Consider the following 20773-nt stretch of genomic DNA (forward strand, 5'->3'; position numbering starts at 1 on the left):
CCCAACCTTTCCCGATCTCCTCGTCGCTAAGCAAACAAACCCCTTATTAACCCCCCGCCGAAGCAGAAGTTAGCCTGGAGAAAAGGGCGCCACTTGCACTGGGCTAGGCACTCTGCTCCCCGGTGCTACTAGAGTAGAGTAGAGCCGGAGCGCCTGGTACGTGCCACTGGGTGTGTGGGGGCTGAGTGCTAGGAGGCCAGCGCCAGGCGGGAGCCGAGATTCCTTCTTGTCCCCGACTGGGTTCAGGCGGATTGGTTGGTGCTCTTCTTGCGGATTCTTTCTCCGTTCTTGGCAAGTTCGCCGTCCTGCTCCTGTGCTACGGCGGCGGTGAGGAGAAGGCAGCAAAGATTGCGCGGGGGCCAGGGGAGAGCAGCCGCCGGTGTCCGGCCTCGGAGCGGCCGCCCCAGCCCGTCTATGGAAGTTGCCGCCCCGGCTCCACGCCACGGCCTGGAACCAAATTGCCGAGCAAGGCGCGGCTCGCCTGCCCTTCTGACGCTGCTGCTCACTCCGGTGCCCGTCTTCTGCCTGGTTCTTGCTCCGGATCGACGGATTGCCGCGGGCCTGCTATGACGGTGGTCATGGGTCGGCGCCAGTGCGCTCACTGGATGCTGCTGCTCTTCTGTTGCCTCCTCCTCACGTCCCCCTCACATGGTACGCGGTGTTTTTTTTTATCCAATTCAATTCAGTGTTGTTTTGTCTAGATCATAGAACTCATACATCAAGTTTACTGTCTAGCTGAGCAGGCTTTTGCAACAAAATAACCACCGGCTTTGGTGTCACAAACTGAGATTTGACTGTTGGTGCTTGCTGTTTACCAGGTCATCGTCACCATCGACCCGCTGACGCGTTTGTCGGGGCATACGGGATAAACTACGGGAGAATAGCGAACAACCTCCCGTCCCCGGACAAGGTGGTGGAGCTCCTCAGGAGGTCCAAGATAAGGAATGTCAAGATATATAATGAAGATCACGCTGTGCTCGATGCGTTCAAAGGGACAGGGCTCAACCTGGTCATTGCTATCAACAATGGGTTGCTGAATGCTCTTGCTGCCAATGAGAGCGTTGCGATTGACTGGCTGAATGAGAACGTGAAGCCTTACATTTCTCATACACGCATCGTTGGAATCACTGTGGGGAATGAGGTGCTGGGAGGCGATCCGAGCTTGGCCGCTCCGCTCGTTGGAGCTGTTAAGAATATGTACGATGGTCTCAAGAAACTGCATCTGGATGACAAAATTGAGCTTTTCACACCCCACTCTGAAGCTGTGTTCGCTACTTCCTATCCACCCTCTGCATGTGTTTTCAAGGAAGAAATCATGGTGTATATGAAGCCACTGCTGGACTTGTTTTCACGGATCGGCTCACCTTTCTATGTCAATGCATATCCCTTTTTGGCTTACTTAACTGATCCGGGACAGATCGACATTAATTATGCTCTCTTTCAGCCCAACCCTGGAATAGTTGATCCGAATACTAGTCTGCACTATGACAACATGTTTGATGCGCAGATAGATGCAGCTTACGCTGCTCTGCAGGCTGTTGGTTATAATGACATGGAAGTCCGGGTGGCAGAGACTGGCTGGGCTTCTAGTGGAGATCCAAATCAAGCAGGAGCATCAGTTGAGAATGCAAGGACTTACAATTACAACCTCCGTAAGAGGCTCTTTTTGAGGAAGGGAACTCCTCTCAAGCCAAAGATACCGGTCAAAGCATACATCTTTGCCTTGTTTAATGAGAACTTGAAGAATGGAGATCCTACTGAGAAGCACTATGGGCTCTTCAATCCAGATGGAAGGATTTCATATGATATCGGTTACTCAGGTCTATTACCTTCATCAGCACCCGCATCCTTGCTGTCAATTAAGGTAAGCATTTACTTCTCGGCTTCTCGCCCATCTACTTGTTTGCCCACTAGTCTTTGTTTTCATTGTATTGTCCTGTTTGATGGTTATTGGATTATATTATAGTAAGGTCTTTGCTCCAGTAATCCACTTTCTCAACATTTATGAACTTCAAAGCAGATTAGAGGTGGATATAAAAAGTTCCAAAGTCATCAATTGCCACTCAAAAGGGTACAGTAGTCAATTAGACATAGCTTTCAAGTCCAAACCTCATGACATCTTTAACAAAAGGGGCCCTATCAATTTAATTTCTTCCGTGCATCATGGATCATGGCACTTTCAGCTGTCCAGCATCTGTATCACAGTATCAGTATTACAATTTGATACTTAGCTAAGTAAATCAATTTTAAAAACACCATCCCTGTCTTGGCGGAAGGATTCAAGGTCATGACGCCGCGAGGTCTGCTGGGGTTCCATCATTCACACATGGGATGAATGTGGCGGTCGATTGTTGGCTGTCCTTATCCAGGTCGTGAACATTGTAATATATGTTCGTTAACGAACAAGGCCTGTCAGTGTTGTGGATGAACGTCTTCTTTGACAAACAGGATTGGTACCAATGTTGTCCAGAGAAGAACTTCAGTTGTACTAAATAGAAATAACACAGGCAGGCTGAGCAGTAAATACTGAGATCCTCCATAAAGTAGACAAATGACAAGAAATTAACTTGCCTACTTCTAAAACGATTTAAATGCCAATAAGGTCCGAATAAGTTTCCTTTCCATTTATATCATTATGTAACCTCTTTACCCAGTTGGGCTAAGCCAATTTCATTGCACTAATAAATGCCTAGCAAAAAAATTGGATGACTCTCAATTCCTTTCTTCGAAGGTAGTTTGTTGTTATTAGTGTAGTGCATAATTGAATGAGGTATTGATCTGCAAGTTCATGTTCTGAATTCTCTAAAAGTTCCCCTGCAAATAATTTATGGGAATTTTTAACCAAACTTGCTAGAATAACAGGCTTCCTGTACTTTAGCCTACTAGAACAATTTGCCACTTATGTTCATTAAAATCACCTCAGTTCCGGGTATTGTGTAATAAAAAATGATCCCCAATTTGATATACTGTATTTGTTATACTTCTATTAGTCAGTTTTTCTATTGGATTCTGGTACTGCCTATTTCTTGCTTATCTTTGGCGTATGATGATAGCACATCATTACGATAGAAGGTAACCTGATTTGACATTGTGATTTATGTTTACAGGAGATGCGAGCCTGGGGTTGGATTGCACACTATTCGGCTGCAGTTATCCTAGCTATTTTCTTGTTTTAGGCTTAGTGACTTGATGATTATAGAATAGCACATCTGTTAAGGGTACAATGAAGATGAGGAGTTAGAATGCCTGCCTGCTTGTACTGGGAAAGTCAGAACGGAAATTCAAATAATGGTTCCCTGCACACCAACCAGTTTCGTCTGTGTTCCCCTCACTCCTTTTACCTGTGAAAAGAACATGGTTTTCAATTTTTACTGTATATATATTTATTTTAGCATTAGAAATGCAGTATGAAGCTTATCATCCTCTGCAACCTATCAATTTTTACCATGCCAAGTTCCAAGAAAAAAATGGCTTGGACACGTGAGACGCTTTTATCTTTTCTTTTTCTGACGACCTGGTGGACGTGGGTGTCCATTGAACTGCCAGGCTGACAGGATTAACAAACCCCGTTGTTGGTCGTTTCTTCCCCAGTAAGTAGTGTATCTACACAATTGCATGTTGTTGCACTCAAGGCACCTGCTTTTCTGCTCCCTCCGATCTGAATTAATTGATGAAGCTGCATCAATTAATTTGGATCGAAGGGAGTACTACTAGACCTTAGAACTGACTTAAAATCATGGAAACCACAAAACCATACTCTGAATAATAATGTGACTTTCAATGTCTTTCATACTACTGCTAAGCTGGCCTGTACCACTTAGCTGAGCTAGGGGGACTGCAAAAGGTAATGACTGGACCAGCATGGTCAGATGATTTTACTTCTTCCAATAATTGTTGTACTTATGTCCATTTGGATCCACGTGTAATAAGCATGATGAGTCGCGATTTATTTTTGTACAAAAGCATGATGAGTCGTTGCTGAAGCAATCGTATCTTAAACAATCGTTCTTCACATCATCATCTCTGTAAGAAAAAAAGAGAAGAGGCCTAGGCCTGCTTCAGTAGTGGGCAGCCCTTTATTCTCTCGCCGTCCTTTCTCCCCTTGCAACTTTTGATCCATCTTTTCTGCAAAGAGTATAATATACTATCAGGGAGAAAAAGGAGAAGTAGGACTTTCAGGATGTGCCAACTCTTTTGAATTATGTCTTCTTTTTTTCTCGAGGGGATGCCAGTGAGTGAGTGAGTATGCAGTGGCGAGCATTGGATCCCACTGCACTATCATGTGATGATGATGTGTGAGGTTTACAGTATATATATTATATTATTGTTATTGCAGGACTATGCACCACTGGCTGGCCTCTCGGCTTTTGTCATGATAGATACGCGGTGTACGGTGGTGTTTAAGAAAGTACGGTGATGAGGTTATTAATACTGACATTTAACTTAACAGCAAATAATCCAAAACCTTGAGTGAGCACAGGAGCTATTCCTGAACCAACAAGTGACGATCCAAACAACTAAACAGGGCAACATCACCGTAAGTGGGCATTTTGAGGCCACACAACACAGGTTTTGGGTAGGGCACCATGGAAATCAAGGAACAGATGAGATGTGAGCTCGGCTTAGCAACATTTCAGATTCATCAGGAAGGCATGTTGATATGAAGATTGTACTACTACTACATTGTAATAGCCAGCATAACTGTACATCTTTCAAGCTTCTTCAGCTAGTAGGTACGTACGTTCCCTTAAAAAAAAAGTACTGTGCATACGTACTCCTTGCCTCGTAAACTAAAGTAGTGATCTAAAAGATCTTATATTAGTTTACCTAAGGAGTACAACACAAGAAAAAAGGCAGTCAGTCTGGAAAAGATCATGCATGCCTTTCTTGCCCTTCTCTTGCGAAGCTAAGCTTTAGTTGAAAACTCAGTCGTGTAGCCTTGCTCGTTTTCATGTTTATTAATAAATGCCATATATTTCTTTCTCTTGTTAAGAAAAACGTGCATGACATTGCTTAATAGGAAGTTAGAGCTATGAAGACAAATCTTGGAATCAAAAGATTTTAGACTTCGTAGAATCAAAAACGAGTACATGAAGTGCGTTTTCAGTACAATTAGCCTGCTAGGCACGAGGATGAGTTTAGTCTTGATGAACATGTTTTTTTTCGAAACGGAGGCAAAGATTGCCTCATCTATTAATTAAGCAGAAGAAAATTGCCCAGTTAATTACGGAAAACCGGGCAAAAACCGGAACAACAAGGCCAAGCCCACTCCCATAGACTGAAACACATAGGGCAAAGCCCACCCTAATCGACGACAAGTCGACTTGCGGCCAGACAACATAGCTTCGACTCTGACGGAGAACTCAGAAGGACAAAACCAGACACAGCTAGCGCCACGGAAGATCGCCGAACGGGCACTTACAGCCAGTCATCGTACACCACAGGGCCCCGCCGCCGCAGCTTCGACTCCATAGCAACAAGCAACCCGAGGCAAAACCGTGGACACGCCGGAGAAGAGCCGACTACCGCAACCATTGTCACGTCGCCGACATCGCTCCCATCATCATCGTTGCCACAAGAGTCTGGTCGCCACAGAGATTCTCTCGGGGCCGCCGCCCCGACATCCACCGCTCCGTCGCGCCCAGCGCAATCAATCGGCACCGCCTTCCGGGGCCGCCGCCCCGACATACCACCGCTCCCCTCGAGCAGCAACGCTGCACAACCCAGCTACCCGCAGCCCACGCTGCTCAGGGCAACCGCTCGCAGACCACGAACGTCGCACCACATACGGGGCCGCCGCCCCGACGTAAAGTCAGACCGCCTCCTCTAAGGCGCATCGACCGAGCCGACATCCCTACCGCCCAAGCGGAACAAGAATGCCACCCAATCAATGTCAAGCCAGAGCCCCACCTCATAGAGCTGGCACTCGCATTGTTCCCGAGATCGCCATCTCGACGCACAATCAGAAACCACCCGGGGCCGCTGCCCCGACGTCCACTGTCCCCGTCGACGAAGAGATCCGTGCAAATTGCCAAATGCTGACTCTCCAAGGCGATGCCTCAAAGAAGGATACGACGTAGCCGCCGTCAACGCCCGCTTCGACCACCGAAGCTAGGGATTTCTCCCGGAGAGTCATGAAATGGAGCTCCACGGCAACGCCTTCAAGAAGGGGAGTGACACCATGGCGCCACCGTTGCCGGCACCGAGCCAAAGTCGGGGCTAGACTTTCGCCTGGAGCTCCATCACACCTTCGGATCCGAGCAGATCCGAAGCACTGCACAACACACCATCCCCATGGTCGACGTCCACCGGCTCCACCTTGTGATGCAGCAGCCGTCGCACCTCTCAAGCACGCGGACCCGCCAGATCCGCGGCCTCCCCGCCGCCGTGCCTCTGCAAGACCCCCTTGCGCTGCTGCCGCGCCTCAGCACGGCCCCTTGCGCCGCCGCCGTGCCGCTTGCACAGCCCTGCCCAGGCCACATATCCACAGCGCACTGCGCTGGGCGTCAGATCCGCACCAGCAGAGCGACCCCGCGCCGCCGCGCGCCTGCAGCACGCCTCCAAGCGCCGCCCCCAGCGCCTCCTCGCTGCGCGAGAGCTAGCACCGTGCCCAACCCACGAGCACCCGCTGGAGTGGCCGTCCCGCGCCGCCCCATCCAGAGGAGAAGGAAAGAGACCCCGCCGCCGACGCGCCGCGCGGGCTTTGCCCGGCAACGCCTGCCGGCAGCGGCGAGGGGAGGATGGGCGGAGGGGTGGTGCCTCATAAGAACACCTTACGATATTTCGGGTCAATGTTGCAGAAGGATGAGGATATCGATGAAGATGTGAACCATCGAACCAAAGCCGGATGGATGAAGTGACGCGAAGCTTCTGGCGTTCTTGTGACAAGAGAGTGCCACAAAAGCTAGAAGACATGTTCTATAGGACGGCGATTCGTCCTGCAATGTTGTACGATGCTGAGTGTTGGCCGACTAAAAGACGACATGTTTAATAATTATGTGTGACGGAGATGCACATGTTAAGGTGGATGTGTGGCCACACAAGAAAGAACCGGATCCGGAATGATGATATACGAGATAGAATTGGAGTAGCACCGATCGAAGAGAAACTTGTCCAATATCGTCTGAGACGGTTTGAGTATATCCAACACGGCCTCCAGAAACTACAGTGAATGGCTAAAACGTGTTGATAATGTTAAGAAAGGTTGAGGTAAACCAAACTTGATATGAAAGGAGTCCGTAAAAGAGATCTGAGTGTCACCAATGAACTAACCATGAATAGGGGTGAGCGAAAGTTTGTTATCCATGTGCGAGAACTATGAGTTCCATGATTTTATGGGTTTCATATCTAGGCTACCCCAACTTGTTTAGGAGTAAAGACTTTGTTGGTGTTGTAAATAAACGTGTATGCCTTACAAATCTCAATATGTTTTTTCTATACAACAACGGAATATCTTCTGAGAAACAAACATTCAGCCTCTGCCTGAGAACTGAGAAGCATATATACGCATGCAGGATAAAATCACTAGCCCTGACAAAAAGGATGAGAGATACAACAACCATCACAACCATAACTTTCTTATTATTCAGATGGACAGAACGAACTTCAGACACACAAACACACACACACAAGCACGCACAATATATGTTTGTATACAACAGCAGCAACATCAATATTTACTGCACCCAAATGTTGTATAACTGTAGACCACTGATGGGAGGAACCTCACACAGGGCTAATTCTTCATGCATGACTGTAGACCACTGTACTATGAACACACCTTCAACACAAGACCTAAAATTACTTAACACTTCGACACCCAACCCCTTTTATTTATATCTATCTTACAGAGGGGTAGTTAATACATACAAATCCATAAGTAAGACAACAAAGACTTCACACAATCATACCGCGGCCTTCTTCACAGCATAGGACAGGAGCAGGAGATACTTGCCAGACGAAACGAACCGCGTCGAAACGGAGGTCGGGCGGGAGGAAAGCCTTGGGCGCTAGAGCCAGCTGCTGCGACCAGAGGCGCTGAATTCCTTGGCAGGTTTGGAGCTGCGAGGCGCCGAGGTACTGGCCTCAGCGTTGTTGCTGGAGTCCTCCCCGAAGCTCAGACCATTAGCAAACATTGACACGATGTTGCCGCCGTGCACCCGGCCCTCGGGAAGAGGCGCACGGCCAGGAGCCTCCACTGGAAGCATGGAGATGCTGCGCCTGCTGGTTTCCGAGGTTGCAGGGTGGCTCCGACGATCAAGGGAAGCAGCGCTGCTTGTAATGCTGAAAGCGGCCAGCGTTCGACCACCGTGGATACGGTCATCGTCCAGGAGCGGGTTGTGATGGACGCACATGCCTTTCTTGCCTCTTGCAAGGCGGTCACAGGGTGGGCCGCCAGCTCCAAGGTCGGACCCTGGGTGGCCCCACGTGCAGCGTTTGCCCCCGCCGTGTGCCTTGCAGAAGTCGGTGCTTCCCTGTGCGCTCTTATCACACCCAGCAGTTATGCACCTCTTGCCCCCACCATGACCAACGCAGCGATCGGTACGACCTCGAGCGCTCTTGGTGCATCCTTCCACCACACACCTCTTGCCACCTCCATGCGCAACGCAGAACTGTGTACCTCCGTGCACACATTTTGTGCAGCCTTGAGCCGAACAACGTTTGCCTCCTCCATGCCCTTTGCAGAATGGCGTGCTTCCCTCAGCACCCTTTGTACAGTCAGGGTGCGTGCACCTTCTGCCACCACCATGCGATTTGCAGAAATCAGTACTTCCCTGGGCGCCCTTCGTGCAACCAGCATGCTGACAGCGAGGTCCGCCTCCATGGGCAATGCATAAGCCTGAACGCCCTTCCGCGCTCTTTGTGCAGTTCTCCTGTTGACACCTTTTCCCACCACCATGTTTGATGCAGCGGCCAGATTTCCCTCTTGCTGCTCTTCTGCAGCCGTCATGGATACAACGCCGACCACCGCCATGGCCTATGCAGTAATCAGTACGGCCTTCAGCGCTCTTGGTGCACCCAAGGTGCCCGCAGCGCCGTCCCCCTCCATGAGCTTTACAGTAGATGGTCTTGCCCTCGGCGCCTTTGTTGCATCCCTCTCTACGGCACCTTCTCCCCCCACCATGTGCAATGCAGCGCCCTGACGAACCTCTGGCCCCTTTTCTACATCCTGGATATGAACAAACTTTTGTGCTGCTGATGCGATGTTGTGGACTAACAGAACCGGAAGTACAGGTTGCTGGACTTTCTTGTAGTTGGAGCAATGTTGGCAGTGAAGCTGGACCCTGACTCTGGTTAGAGCTGCCTGATAAAACTTGCCTTGGAGAAAACCCAGTCATCCTTACAGTCTTATTAAGGAAATTAAGGAACTGACCACCAGATGGTCGACGAAGAGAAGTAGAACCTTCGTCAACTCTTGGGACTAGGTCCATAATGTATGGCTGCAGAAATGTGCTGTTCTGTTTGGTTGCTGAAGTTAGGTCTTGGCCAGTAATAGCAGATTGACATGGTCCAACAGACAAAGATAACTCAAGATCCAGCCCAGCCTTCGCCGAAGTTCTCTTAAAATCACTAGCCTGCTTATCCAGCCTGGAAGTACCTTCACTGCCCAGCGTAAGATAATTTAAGCCCAAATCAACAGAAGAACCTTCATCACTGCCCTTAGGAGAAGATATGGTGCAGCCAGCACGCATACTCTGCTTGCTGGAATCTGAGTTTGATGAGTTGCCCAGACCAAGCGACAAGCCATCGAACTTTCTCTTGGTTCCTCTTGGTTGGTTGTACAAATAACCGTGAGCTTGCACATCAAGTTGACTATTACTGTCTGCGGGATGACTGGCTACGGGGACGACAGGGAACTTGCTCACAATGGCCTTTGGATTTGAGAAACTTATAGTAAATGCTGACTGCCCGGGCCTGGGGTCCATTGTTCTCAGTGCCCAAGCTTGCCTCACTTCCGGGTTAAATAATGGTCAACGAAACTACCAAGTTAGAAAACCTAAGGCATTTAGCAGTACAAGTTATCTTTGCAACCACCGCTGACAAACCCTGAAGTATCTCTACGATCCATTTTCCAGTGCTCTATGCAGAGATAAGTTATTTCTTCTCAAAGCAGCAACAATGCTAAACTTCAGAGGAATCACACCAGGGTTTTATCTGACCAACTGAATCACGGCTGCAGAGAAGGAAAGGACAATGGTCAATCAATGATCATGAGTCGACATAATGCACAAACTCAATTGATATACAGCTGAAAGGAATATATTAAATTAGTGTTGAAGTATTGTAGGGTACTGTTCAATCATGTATCGCTACCACCTGAGACATAATGTCAACTTTTGCTAAAGGATAGAGACAAGACAACGATTTGAATTGCATGTCATTACGAAAAGAAAAACTTGAATTGTAGGTCTCTGAAATCTGTTCTAAACTTAAGGAATCGAAAGTATGACACCTCTTACTGAATACTAGCAAGCATATTAAGTACATAGAGAAAAATTACAACTGTGTCATTAAAGAGAATAGAATTCCAAAATGATTTTCATCGATCAAAGTGAAATGGTACTACATATGAAACAGCAAGAATCTAGTCATCGGAGGAGGCTGTCCTGGCAGCCTACCAAGCAGCGTTCGGGTGGACTGGCCCGGCTCCCGTCTTCATCGACCTCACCGGCTGCAATGGCGATGGCAAGGGCAAGCGGATGTCTAGGGCAGCGTGCGGGCGCAGACTTTTTTTATGTTTTAATTAATGTTTAATAATGTTTTAAGTGGACTTTGGCCGGCGGTTGACCGGCCACTTAATGTTTTATTATGTTTATTTCTGCGACGTGTTTTTTTTGGACGCAGGTAAATTTGGATCGGCCTCCCGTTGGGTGCACCAGCCGACCCAAATGAAAAAGCGGACGCGCCTGTCCGCCTGGCCGACCCAACCGGACAAAAAGCGGACGGAACACGCGTCTGTTTGGGTCGGCGCGTTGGAGTTGCTCTAATAGCTCAATAGAAAAACACAAATCAATCTACTCAGTATGGGGAGTAGTCACTGCTGGCAGTTCCTTAACAACAGAAGAAGAATATCAGCACCATGCCTCAATGACTGGAAAAAGGCGAGAAAAGAAACAGCATATATCTGCAAGAGATGACTTGATGCAACTGCACTGTTGTAGTACTATATAGGTGACCTAAGGCACCTGCAAAACGCATAGGAGAGGAATATTCTACTTTCTTCTCACCCCAACAAGCAAAATGGAATCTGGTTTCAGCTAATAGTCAAACTGAAGAAATTCTGCACACTTAAACATGAAACAGAGATGCCTATGACCTAATCACTTTGGAAGCTCAAATTGAGGATCATTTGAAGATTCACCCAACAGGAACGGTCAAATGGGATGTTAGTTACTACTCCCTCCGTCCGAAAAAGCTTGTCCCAAGCTTCTTTCTCAAATGGATGTATCTAGCTCTAACTTGATACTAGATACATCCATTTGAGGGACAAGCTTTTTCAGGCGGAGGGAGTACCTGCAACTCCAAACAGAAAAGGCGGTGCAAACAGGATAACTGTAAATGCAAAAGCTTGATTTTAATCTCTTTACACAGATGTTCTTATTCCAAGAATATCATTTACACCTATAATTTTCTGCCCTACAGATGGCATGTCACCAGCAAAACTTGCAGAGATATTCCCAACACACACAAAAACTAGGAATCCAAAACGCGAATTCCATTTCCACGCAAAACCTACGCAGCTCAACAAAGGTGATCTGTGAACAGTATCTCGCTATAAAATAATAAGACCGAACAACCACACGACATACCAAACCGTGTAACCGGCAGCAAGGATCAATTCACGGCCCTCGCCAGCCCAGGGCCGGATCTAGGTGGTGCGCACACGGCGTACCAAAAATTTGCAGAGGTCATCACTGGATGGCGAAAAAGCTCATACCTCGAAAACGAATGTCCGAGATTGCTGACGAGGGGGCGGCGGCCAAGAACGGGAGCGGCGGAGGTGGCGGGAGGCGTGTGATGGGAGGAATCGGATGCGTCGGCGGCGACGCTTGGCTGCGGCGCCGCGGCAGCGGGAGGGGGGGCAGAGGCGGCGGCCAGGAGAGGGAGGCGGAAGAGGAAAGGAAGGGGATGGTGGAGGGGAGCCGCTTATGTAGAGGATCGAGTGCTGCCCAGATTGGCGTTGTGGACGACGCCGCAGGCGCACGAGAGCAAATCAAAATCCCTTCTTTTTCTGTGTCTGTTTTCTTCGGAAATGGAGCGTGTGATGGATGGGAAGAAGCGACGGATGGGGAGGGGGGAGTGGCAGAATATTCTTTTCGAAGCTTTGTCATGTAGGTCCCTGTGGTTGCTTGTAATTGCTGAGAGCATCTTTGGATTGTAAGAATTTCAAAGATTTTCTTGCATGTCCTTTGAATCTAAGGCCTCCTCCGGTAGCGATGTAAATGGTACGGATAATTTTCATTCCGAATCCGTATCCGCATCCGTTTCAAAAGATATGGTATGCACTTGCACGAATCCGCCAAATATGGATGCGGATATGGATTTTGGTCAACCGGATATCCGGCAGATATGATATCGGTAAATATCTCGATATTTTTTTGCGGATTATCCAAGGTCATCAAATATGATTATCCGATAAATCTAGGCCAATCAACAAGCCCAAATATCGAATTAGCCCACTAATTAGAACCACCACATATAAATTGTTGTCATATTGGTGTGAGTGTCCCTTTGTTATTCTCTAGTGTTATGCGGTTGGATAAAAAGTTGTGCTCATATTGTTTGCATAGTAGAAATAAAATCATGTCTCATTGCACGTATGACCCAATACCTTTTGTTTGTTTTCGCTCTGAATTTGTAATCCTATAAAATCCGCTTTCAAATCCATATCCGGTCATTATCCACTCCGCTACAGATCCGACAAAATGTACGGTAAAAATATGAGGAAGGCATTATCCGATCCATTTACATAACCATCTTTTGGTTCATATGATAGGAATGACGCTCAATTCCTATAGGGAAGAGATGTCATTTGAAGTATAGGATATGAATTGTTTCATTGAGTCTTGGTTAATGTTTTTTTCCTTTGACTAAAACAATGCTTGTGCGTTGCAATGGGATATAAATATTCTAGTACGATAGCTTGTGATTTACCTATCAATAATATGCGATTGTGTAAATAATTTTTCATCAAATTCTGTCAGTGATTTACCTTATATATTGATCAGAAGTGATTTACCTGTCATATTATGTGGTTGTGTAAATAAATGTTTATCAAATTCTGCCCATGATTTACCTTATATTTTGATCAGAAGTTTGATAAGTATATTAAAGTGAAATTGGTTTAGAAGGTAAGTAAATTAAGGTGATTGATTATTATACAGGGAATGTTGGACGAAGGGGTGGTGGGAAGAAATGTGAAATGAGAACCTTACATTTTTTTAAGTAGTAGAGAAATGTGAAGGGTTGGTTTCTATCCTGCATAAAGAAAAAGGGTTCGCCCACTTTATATTATAAAGCAACGACCACGGCACAAAGATACGGTAGCAAGGGTCCGACCAGCGGAGCACACACGGACAAACACACACAACAATACAAGTTATAAAAGTCTTGCTTGGGGATCAACACAAACAAGCCCCGAAAGCAAATATCATAAGCTAAATTGGTTCCGGTGGAGGCGGGGGAAGCGGCAGTGTGAGCGGCAGAGCAAGTATAGATGCGAAGGACCGGAGCGCGGTGATCATCCGGTCGATGGAGAGGCGGTCCTGGCGCTTGCTAAGCGGCCTCCAGAGCTGTAGATAGGCACACAGTTTGTATATGGCGTCAGTAACATGAAGCGGGATAATGTGTTCAATCACCAACTTATTACGAACATTCCATAAAGTCCACAATAGCGACCCAACCAACACCCATAGGGAGGGTTGCTCTATACTAGTAAATGTGAGAACCTCCGCAAACATATTCGAGAGGTTGGCATGGCACCAACTGCCACCCACCATCTCAGGAACACAACTCCACAAGAATCTCACCGAGGGACATACAAAGAAAATGTGATTTGAGTCCTCAGGGACCGAACATAGGGGCACAACCCGTCTGGGGGGCCGTTGCGCTTAAGCACCTCCGTGCCGGAGGGGAGGCGGCCCCTGACTAGTTGCCACATGAAGATCCTAATCTTCAATGGGCGGCTTAATCTCCCAAAAGAGGTTAAGATCCACTGGTCCTGGGGTGGGTAGGATCGCCCGATAAAGCGATTTAGCAGAAAATCGGCCCGTCGGCTCGAGGTCCCACCGTGTTGTGTTTGCACATCTCGCCTTAGGCGATTCTCCATAGCCATTTGGATAGGAGATAATGCCCAAGCCGCCTTGGTCCTTGGGTTTGCACATCTCGGACCATCTCACCATATAGTATTTCTACTTATTGTCCTTCCCTGCCCAGAAGAACCTGGATTGGTATTTGGCTATGTCATGATGGAGGCATTCATTTAAACTATAGAATCGCATGAGGTACATAACCAAGCTGGTCATCAAAGAGTTGATTAGGATAACCCGAGCCGCCTTGGAGAGCCACATCCCTTGCCAAGGTTCAACTCGATACTGGACCTTGGACACCGTCGGATGAAGGTCCTTTGCTAGTATGCTGGTGTCACTAATGGGCATGCCCAGGTAGGTCGTTGGGAAGGAACCAAGCCGATGGTTAAGCCGACTCACGATTCGCCGTTTCTCCTCATCAGAGTACCCCAACACTATCACCTCGCTTTTATAGAAGTTAACCGTTAGACTGGACATCTCCTGGAAGCATAATAACATGAACTTGAGGTGTCGGATGTCCGCGTCTGACCCTTCCACCATCAAGATCGTGTCATCCACATATTGAAGGTGGGTGATGCCACCACCCACTAGTTGGTGCGAGCAAATACCCTTGATATGTCCCGCTTTCTTGGCCGAATCTAATATCGTCGCGAGGACATCGACCACCAATTTAAATAAAAAAGGGCATGGGAATAGGAATCCATTCCTACAAACCAAAGGGCTCCAAAAGAATTTTTCCTTAAAAAGAACCTATTCTATACAAAATCCTACAAACCAAAGGAGGCCTAAAGAATGGTGATGTCTAAATTTCTATGCCTCCATTCCATAGAAATTCTCACTTGAACCTCTTTCTAATTAGTTAAACTTGTTTGCATAAGAGTATTATCAAGCGGTAATCCACATCTGAGCCCAGGCTCATCCACACCCAGCAAACACTAAATTTAAAATAGTAAAAAAAATAAAAAAAATGATTTTTTTGCCGTCAAAGATGCTCAAGTGAACTAGCTGCATACAAAATTTCATCATGAATGGACATTTGAGTAGCTCTAAGGAAAAAAATCGGTTCTCAATATTGTCTTTTTTCAAAGTTTCTTAAATATTTTTTTGATGAGCGCTCCTCAAATGTCCTTTCACCAACAAATTTTGCACACACCTAGCGCCTAGAGCATCTGCGATGCTAAAAGAATTTAGTTTTTTTTTTCATTTTTAATTTATTGTTTTGCACCTACATTTCTATCAAATTGTTGTTTCTTTCCCCCATTTCTATGTCTCTTGGTCCTACAAGTCAAAGAACTAAAGTGTTTATACTTGATTTATCATGCTAGGGACAGTGAAAGATATTCAGGCTTCAAGTCAAAAAATAAAGTGAAACAACCATCTTATTTCCTCCTTTTTTGAAGAGCCCACTTCTTATGTTGTTACCTATTATATAGGATAACTTTGGGAACATTCTTTGCTGGGATCTAAGTTCTTCTGGTAAATCTAATTCTAAGAGCCCGTAGGCTTTGTACAATGCTAAATGCTTAGGGAGGTGCTTAGAAAAATGAACCTGTTTTTTTTAAGCACCAATGCCTATTTCTACAGAAGAGATGCCTAATTAAGTGTTTACCTTGTACAAATAAGCACCGGTGCTTAAAGAAACATCATTTTTTTATCTAAGCACCTCCCCTAAGCACCTTGCATTGTATAAGGCCTTATAAGCTTTGCTTGTAGAAAATTCCAACCCCACCACACCAATCACCATAGGCATATATCTTCTTTGGTAAAAGGAAATTGCTCAAGTAGGTTTGGAAACATAAGTAGATGGTGCCAAGAGTTCAATTTTTTCCATGAGGCTCCTTCTAAAAGCACCATCCACAGGTATAAGAGCATGTAGATTCTCTATCCATACAACAATGTTAAATGTGTAATCAGCAGGAGGAGAATTGCTTTTTTCTTTCTTTCATTGTCCTTTGCTAGAGCTGCATGGTTCAACCACTCGTGGTATACAGATCTAATCTTCTTACCAAAAACCATGTCTTCTTACAAATCATCATCTAGAGTCTACTACCCATGAATCACCAACATGCCACCATTGAAATAAAAAATTACCTTTTTGTGGTGCCTGTAGAAAATGGGTCTTCCTCACCTGGCACACCAAGCTGAGAGGGCCATTTCATCATGCCTAGCCCTCTTGAAAGATGTACATGATCATGGGGATGCGTCAGTTCAAGCGCAACACTCTCTTCTTGCAGGGACATTGATACGCCTCCAATGTACATGACCATGGGGATGCTATTATATTATCAATCTTGTATGCTTTATATGCCATTATATATCATTTTGTGGACTAACCTATTAACTTAGTGCCTAGTGTTAGTTCGTGTATTTTTGCCTATTTCTTTGTTTCGCATAAAAACCGTACCAAACAAAGTCCAAACACGATGAAATTTTACAGTGATTTTTTTGAACCAGAAGAGACCCTAGAAGCTTCGGGAAGAGACCAGAAGGTGCACAAGGGAGTGACAACCTCACACAATGCACCCTAGGGGGAGGCGCGCCACCAGCGCTTCTGGGGCCCATGTGGCTCCATTTGACCTAATTTCTGGCCTATAAATTCCTTAATATTCCAAATCCCCTAGACCGAGACCCAAAATAATTTTTCCGCCACCGCAAGCCTCTGTTCTTTCGCGATCCCATCTGAAGGCATTTTCTAGTACTCTGCCAGAGAGGAAAATCATTGGGAGGCAACTTCATCAGCCTTGCTGTCTCCATGATGATGTGTGAGTAGTTCCTTTAGGACCTACGGGTCCATAACAATAGCTATATGGCTCTTTCTCTCTCACCCCTTTTGGTCTTCAATACAACGATCCCTTCAGAGATCTATTCGATGTAATTCTCGTGGTGTGTTTGTTGGGATCCGATGAATTGTGGGTTTATGATCAAATTATTCATTGAAAGTATTTGAATCCTTTTGAGATCTATTTCTATACGATTTTATAGCCTTGTATTTCTCTCCAATCTATCCATCTTCTTTGGCCAAGTAGATTGATTTATCTTCAGTGGGAGTGCTGCTTTGTGGTAGGTTCAATCTTGTGGTGTCCTTACTCTTTGACAGGAAGAGTTGCAAGACATGTATTGTATTATCGCTACTAAGGTTAAAACGATGGGGGTCGAACATATTGCTTGGTCTTACTTTGTCTACATTATGTCATCTTGCTTAAAGTGTTACTATGTTTATCATGAACTTAATACTTCGAGATGCATTGCTAGATAGCGGTCTTGGGGTGGAGTAATAGTAGTAGATGCAATTGGATTATACGGTCTACTTGTCACGAACGCAGTGTGTATATATGAATCATGCCATGAAGAATCATAAAACTATGCGCTATTCTGTCAATTTCTCAATAGTAATTTGTTTACCCATCATTGCTATGCTTATGAAAGAGAGCCCCCAGGCCCATTCTCCATATTTACTACTCCCTCCGTTCCAAATTACTCCTCGTGGTTTTAGTTCAAATTAAATTTGAACTAAAACCACAATGAGTAATTTGGAACGGAGGGAGTAAAACCCTAAAATATCAGTGCATACACTGCCGTTGTCTCGCGAGGCGACTAGGTCTTCCGCCTAGCACCACATGCCTTAGATCCCCTCCCCTCGTCACCGTCACCATCGGCCACTGGCCGACCCGCGGCGACGGCGAGGCCGCCCCGCCTCCTTCCTCCTCATCTCCTATGTCTCCACCGCTAGCTCCTCCACGTGCTGCGTCATGCCTCGTCGCTGGTCTGCGGCGGCGGTTCTCGATGGATCTCATCTTGAGAGCTTGGGGTAGGGACCCCAACATACGCTCGAGCTCTTTGGAGCCAGCAACTCATGGATCTGACAGGGGATCGACCTTTGTTCGGGTGCGGGCTCCGAAGCCAGATTTCATCTGCAAGTGCTTCATTGGCCCGCGCAGATTAGAGCAGCGGGTGGTTCACCATGGCACGACTGGGTGGTGGTTGCGATGTTTTGGCCCTGCTTATCCTCGAGCACCATGTCGTCGATTTGCTTCATGTCACCTCCTTGATCTAGACATCGACGGGTTCTGGTCTTCCTCTTGGAGATTTCCATAGTTTGGCGCATGACGTCACTAGATATCTTGATCGGAATCTATTCGGTCATGCCATTGTGGCTTCATGAGGGCGTGTCATGAAGCTTTGATTTCTTGTTACTGCCATGGGACATGTCTGCATATAGATTTCTATGGTATGGACAGAGGTGAAGAGAGTTATGGCGGCTGCGATCGGAGGTCTGCGATTGCGGATATGTATTTTGGTTGCGAGGAAGACTAGCGGCACAGGTTCTTACTGTGTGTCATGTGGTTGGTGACTTGCAGCAACAACCTTGGCAATAGGGGGTGGCAGCACAGGTGGACTGCATTTTTCAGGGTGAAAGCCCAAGGTCTGGCCTTCAGTGGTTGTACCTTGCAATGGCCTTGCTGAAGGCATTGTTTTGTTAGCTCGTACTTTCTCTAGGGTGAAAACCCAAGAGCTTCAATCGGGCAACGACAAAGCTTGTGCATTGTTTCCTTCTTGGAGGCGTTACTTTTGGAGAATCTCTTGTGTAGTCCTGGTGTTGTATTCGGTGGTGGTTCGATGTTGCTGTTGCAAGTGTTTCATCACCGTGGCAGGGGCTTTGTTTTCTATTTTTCTCCTTTTATTTTCTTTTTTTGGCTATGTGCATCCTTGATGTTTTTGGACATCTTGTTGTTGCAGAGGCTGGGCGTAATTGGCATCTTCGCGATATTAATATATTCCCTTTAACAAAAAACTAAAACCCTAAAATATGCTCACTGTTTTATTTTGCTTTTATTTTTATTTATTTATATATCTACCACTATTAGATTTAATCCTTTCAAGAACAAGGGGATTGACAACCCTTTTGCCTTTGTTGGATGCAAGCATTTGTTTCATGTGTGTGCAGGTACCGTTCACGTTGTTTGTGTGGTGTCTCATATTGGTTCGATAAACCTTGATTCTTAACTGAGGAAAATACTTCTACTACTATCCTATGTTTACCTTCCTCTTCCGGGAATCACAACAATAGCACAAGTAATAGACATGCAATTTCCTTTGATCATCTTATTGAGGGGCAAAAGTCTTCTCAAATGTTGCATTCAATAACACTGGGATTCCACGTTTGCTGTTACAGGTACATGAATCCACAAATTTATCATGTCAACCAGTGGCTCGGGATCCCGCAAGAACAAGGTTCAATCTTCTTCTGCTGCCACCCTTTCGCCCCTCTAGCCCGAAGCATCAACTCTACCTTTTGGAGCCAAGATTGCAACTTCATTTCCCTGCAACAAGCCACCTTCCCGTCTTATTCCCTCAATCTAACCAAGGTGGCTGCTGGCATGAATATCACTTAAAAATTGTGAGGTGGGAGATCGATCAGGGCTTTATTGTAGAATTCATCTAGGTTGCACAGATAGACCCCTTGATTCACCATATATCTAGGTACTTGGATGGGGATGCCCACACCTGTACTCACCAGACTCTCAACTTTTCAAATGAGCCTGTTTCTTGCTATACAAATTCAATTCATAATGATAGCCATTGTCAGGTTGTCCAAACTATCTAGAATGCCAACATCGGTAGCTATGTACTCCCTCCGTCCGGAAATACTTGTCATCAAAATGAATAAAAGGGAATGTATCTAGACGTATTTTAGTTTTAGATACATCCCTTTTTGTCCATTTTGATGACAAGTATTTTCGGACGGAGGGAGTAATTAACATTGTAATATCCTATTGAAATGAATGGAAGTTTGGCGCCTATCCATGTTCAAAAAAGGTAAAGTGTTGTTTTTCCTCAAAACAACAAGATTTGGGTATCTTTGGACCGTAACAATAAAAGTACGGGTATATGAATAACATCGGAATGAAAATTCACATAGTACCAAATTTCCATAATATATCAAAGATATATTATTTAAAACACGATGCATCTGGTGGTACAGAGGGGGGTGGGGGGTGGGTGGTGGGTGGGGAGGAGGGAACTGTGGACCTGATCGAATGAAGAAGAGATAGATAGGGGCCAAAAGGCATTAAGGTGGATCCTATGTGGAAAATTTAGATCCTATGTGGTTCAGAGAAATTCCTTGGGAATTTTAGTGGTCTATAGTTTCCATAGGGGATTTTTTCTGCATTAGTGGTCTCATTCCGCAGGAATTTGCGTTGCACATTCCATTGGGAAATTTGGCAACTTGTACTTTCCAGGGAAAAACAACACCCGCAAACGTCAGCATGCGATCGTTTTTCTTGGCCTAGATCAATGGGCACGTGTTGCAATATGGGTTTTCTTCTTCTTCCGAAAAGTAATGTTTTTCTTGTGTTGCGTACGTAGGGCATCGCAAAGCAGCTCTGTTGGCCGGTTGTTTCCTTGTTGCTAAAAGGAGACGGTGACCGGTTGAGCCGTGACAAAGTTTCTCCATCATCTGT

The 20773-nt window shown here is 46.0% G+C and overlaps 2 protein-coding genes across 2 annotated transcripts in view; one reads left to right on the plus strand and one right to left on the minus strand.

Annotated features, from left to right (window-relative positions):
- LOC123156405 (glucan endo-1,3-beta-glucosidase 14) overlaps nucleotides 1-3365 on the plus strand; it is a gene marked incomplete in the record, with an annotated part of 3873 nt that extends 508 nt beyond the window's left edge. Inside the window, 3 exon segments of the mRNA XM_044574537.1 lie at nucleotides 1-651; nucleotides 819-1864; nucleotides 3108-3365. Coding sequence (XP_044430472.1) covers nucleotides 567-651; nucleotides 819-1864; nucleotides 3108-3176 — 1200 coding nt within the window.
- Nucleotides 3366-7550: 4185 nt separating this feature from the next.
- LOC123155686 (uncharacterized) lies at nucleotides 7551-12266 on the minus strand. The gene is made up of 2 exons (XM_044573839.1): nucleotides 11939-12266; nucleotides 7551-10174 (listed from the first exon to the last, which is right to left on the minus strand). The coding sequence occupies exon 2, from the start codon at nucleotides 9924-9926 to the stop codon at nucleotides 8010-8012; it is 1917 nt and encodes a 638-aa protein (XP_044429774.1). The 5' UTR covers nucleotides 9927-10174; nucleotides 11939-12266; the 3' UTR covers nucleotides 7551-8009.
- Nucleotides 12267-20773: the final 8507 nt, after the last annotated feature.

The sequence above is a fragment of the Triticum aestivum genome, chromosome 7B (assembly GCF_018294505.1).
Source record: "Triticum aestivum cultivar Chinese Spring chromosome 7B, IWGSC CS RefSeq v2.1, whole genome shotgun sequence".
NCBI classification, from domain to species: domain Eukaryota; kingdom Viridiplantae; phylum Streptophyta; class Magnoliopsida; order Poales; family Poaceae; genus Triticum; species Triticum aestivum.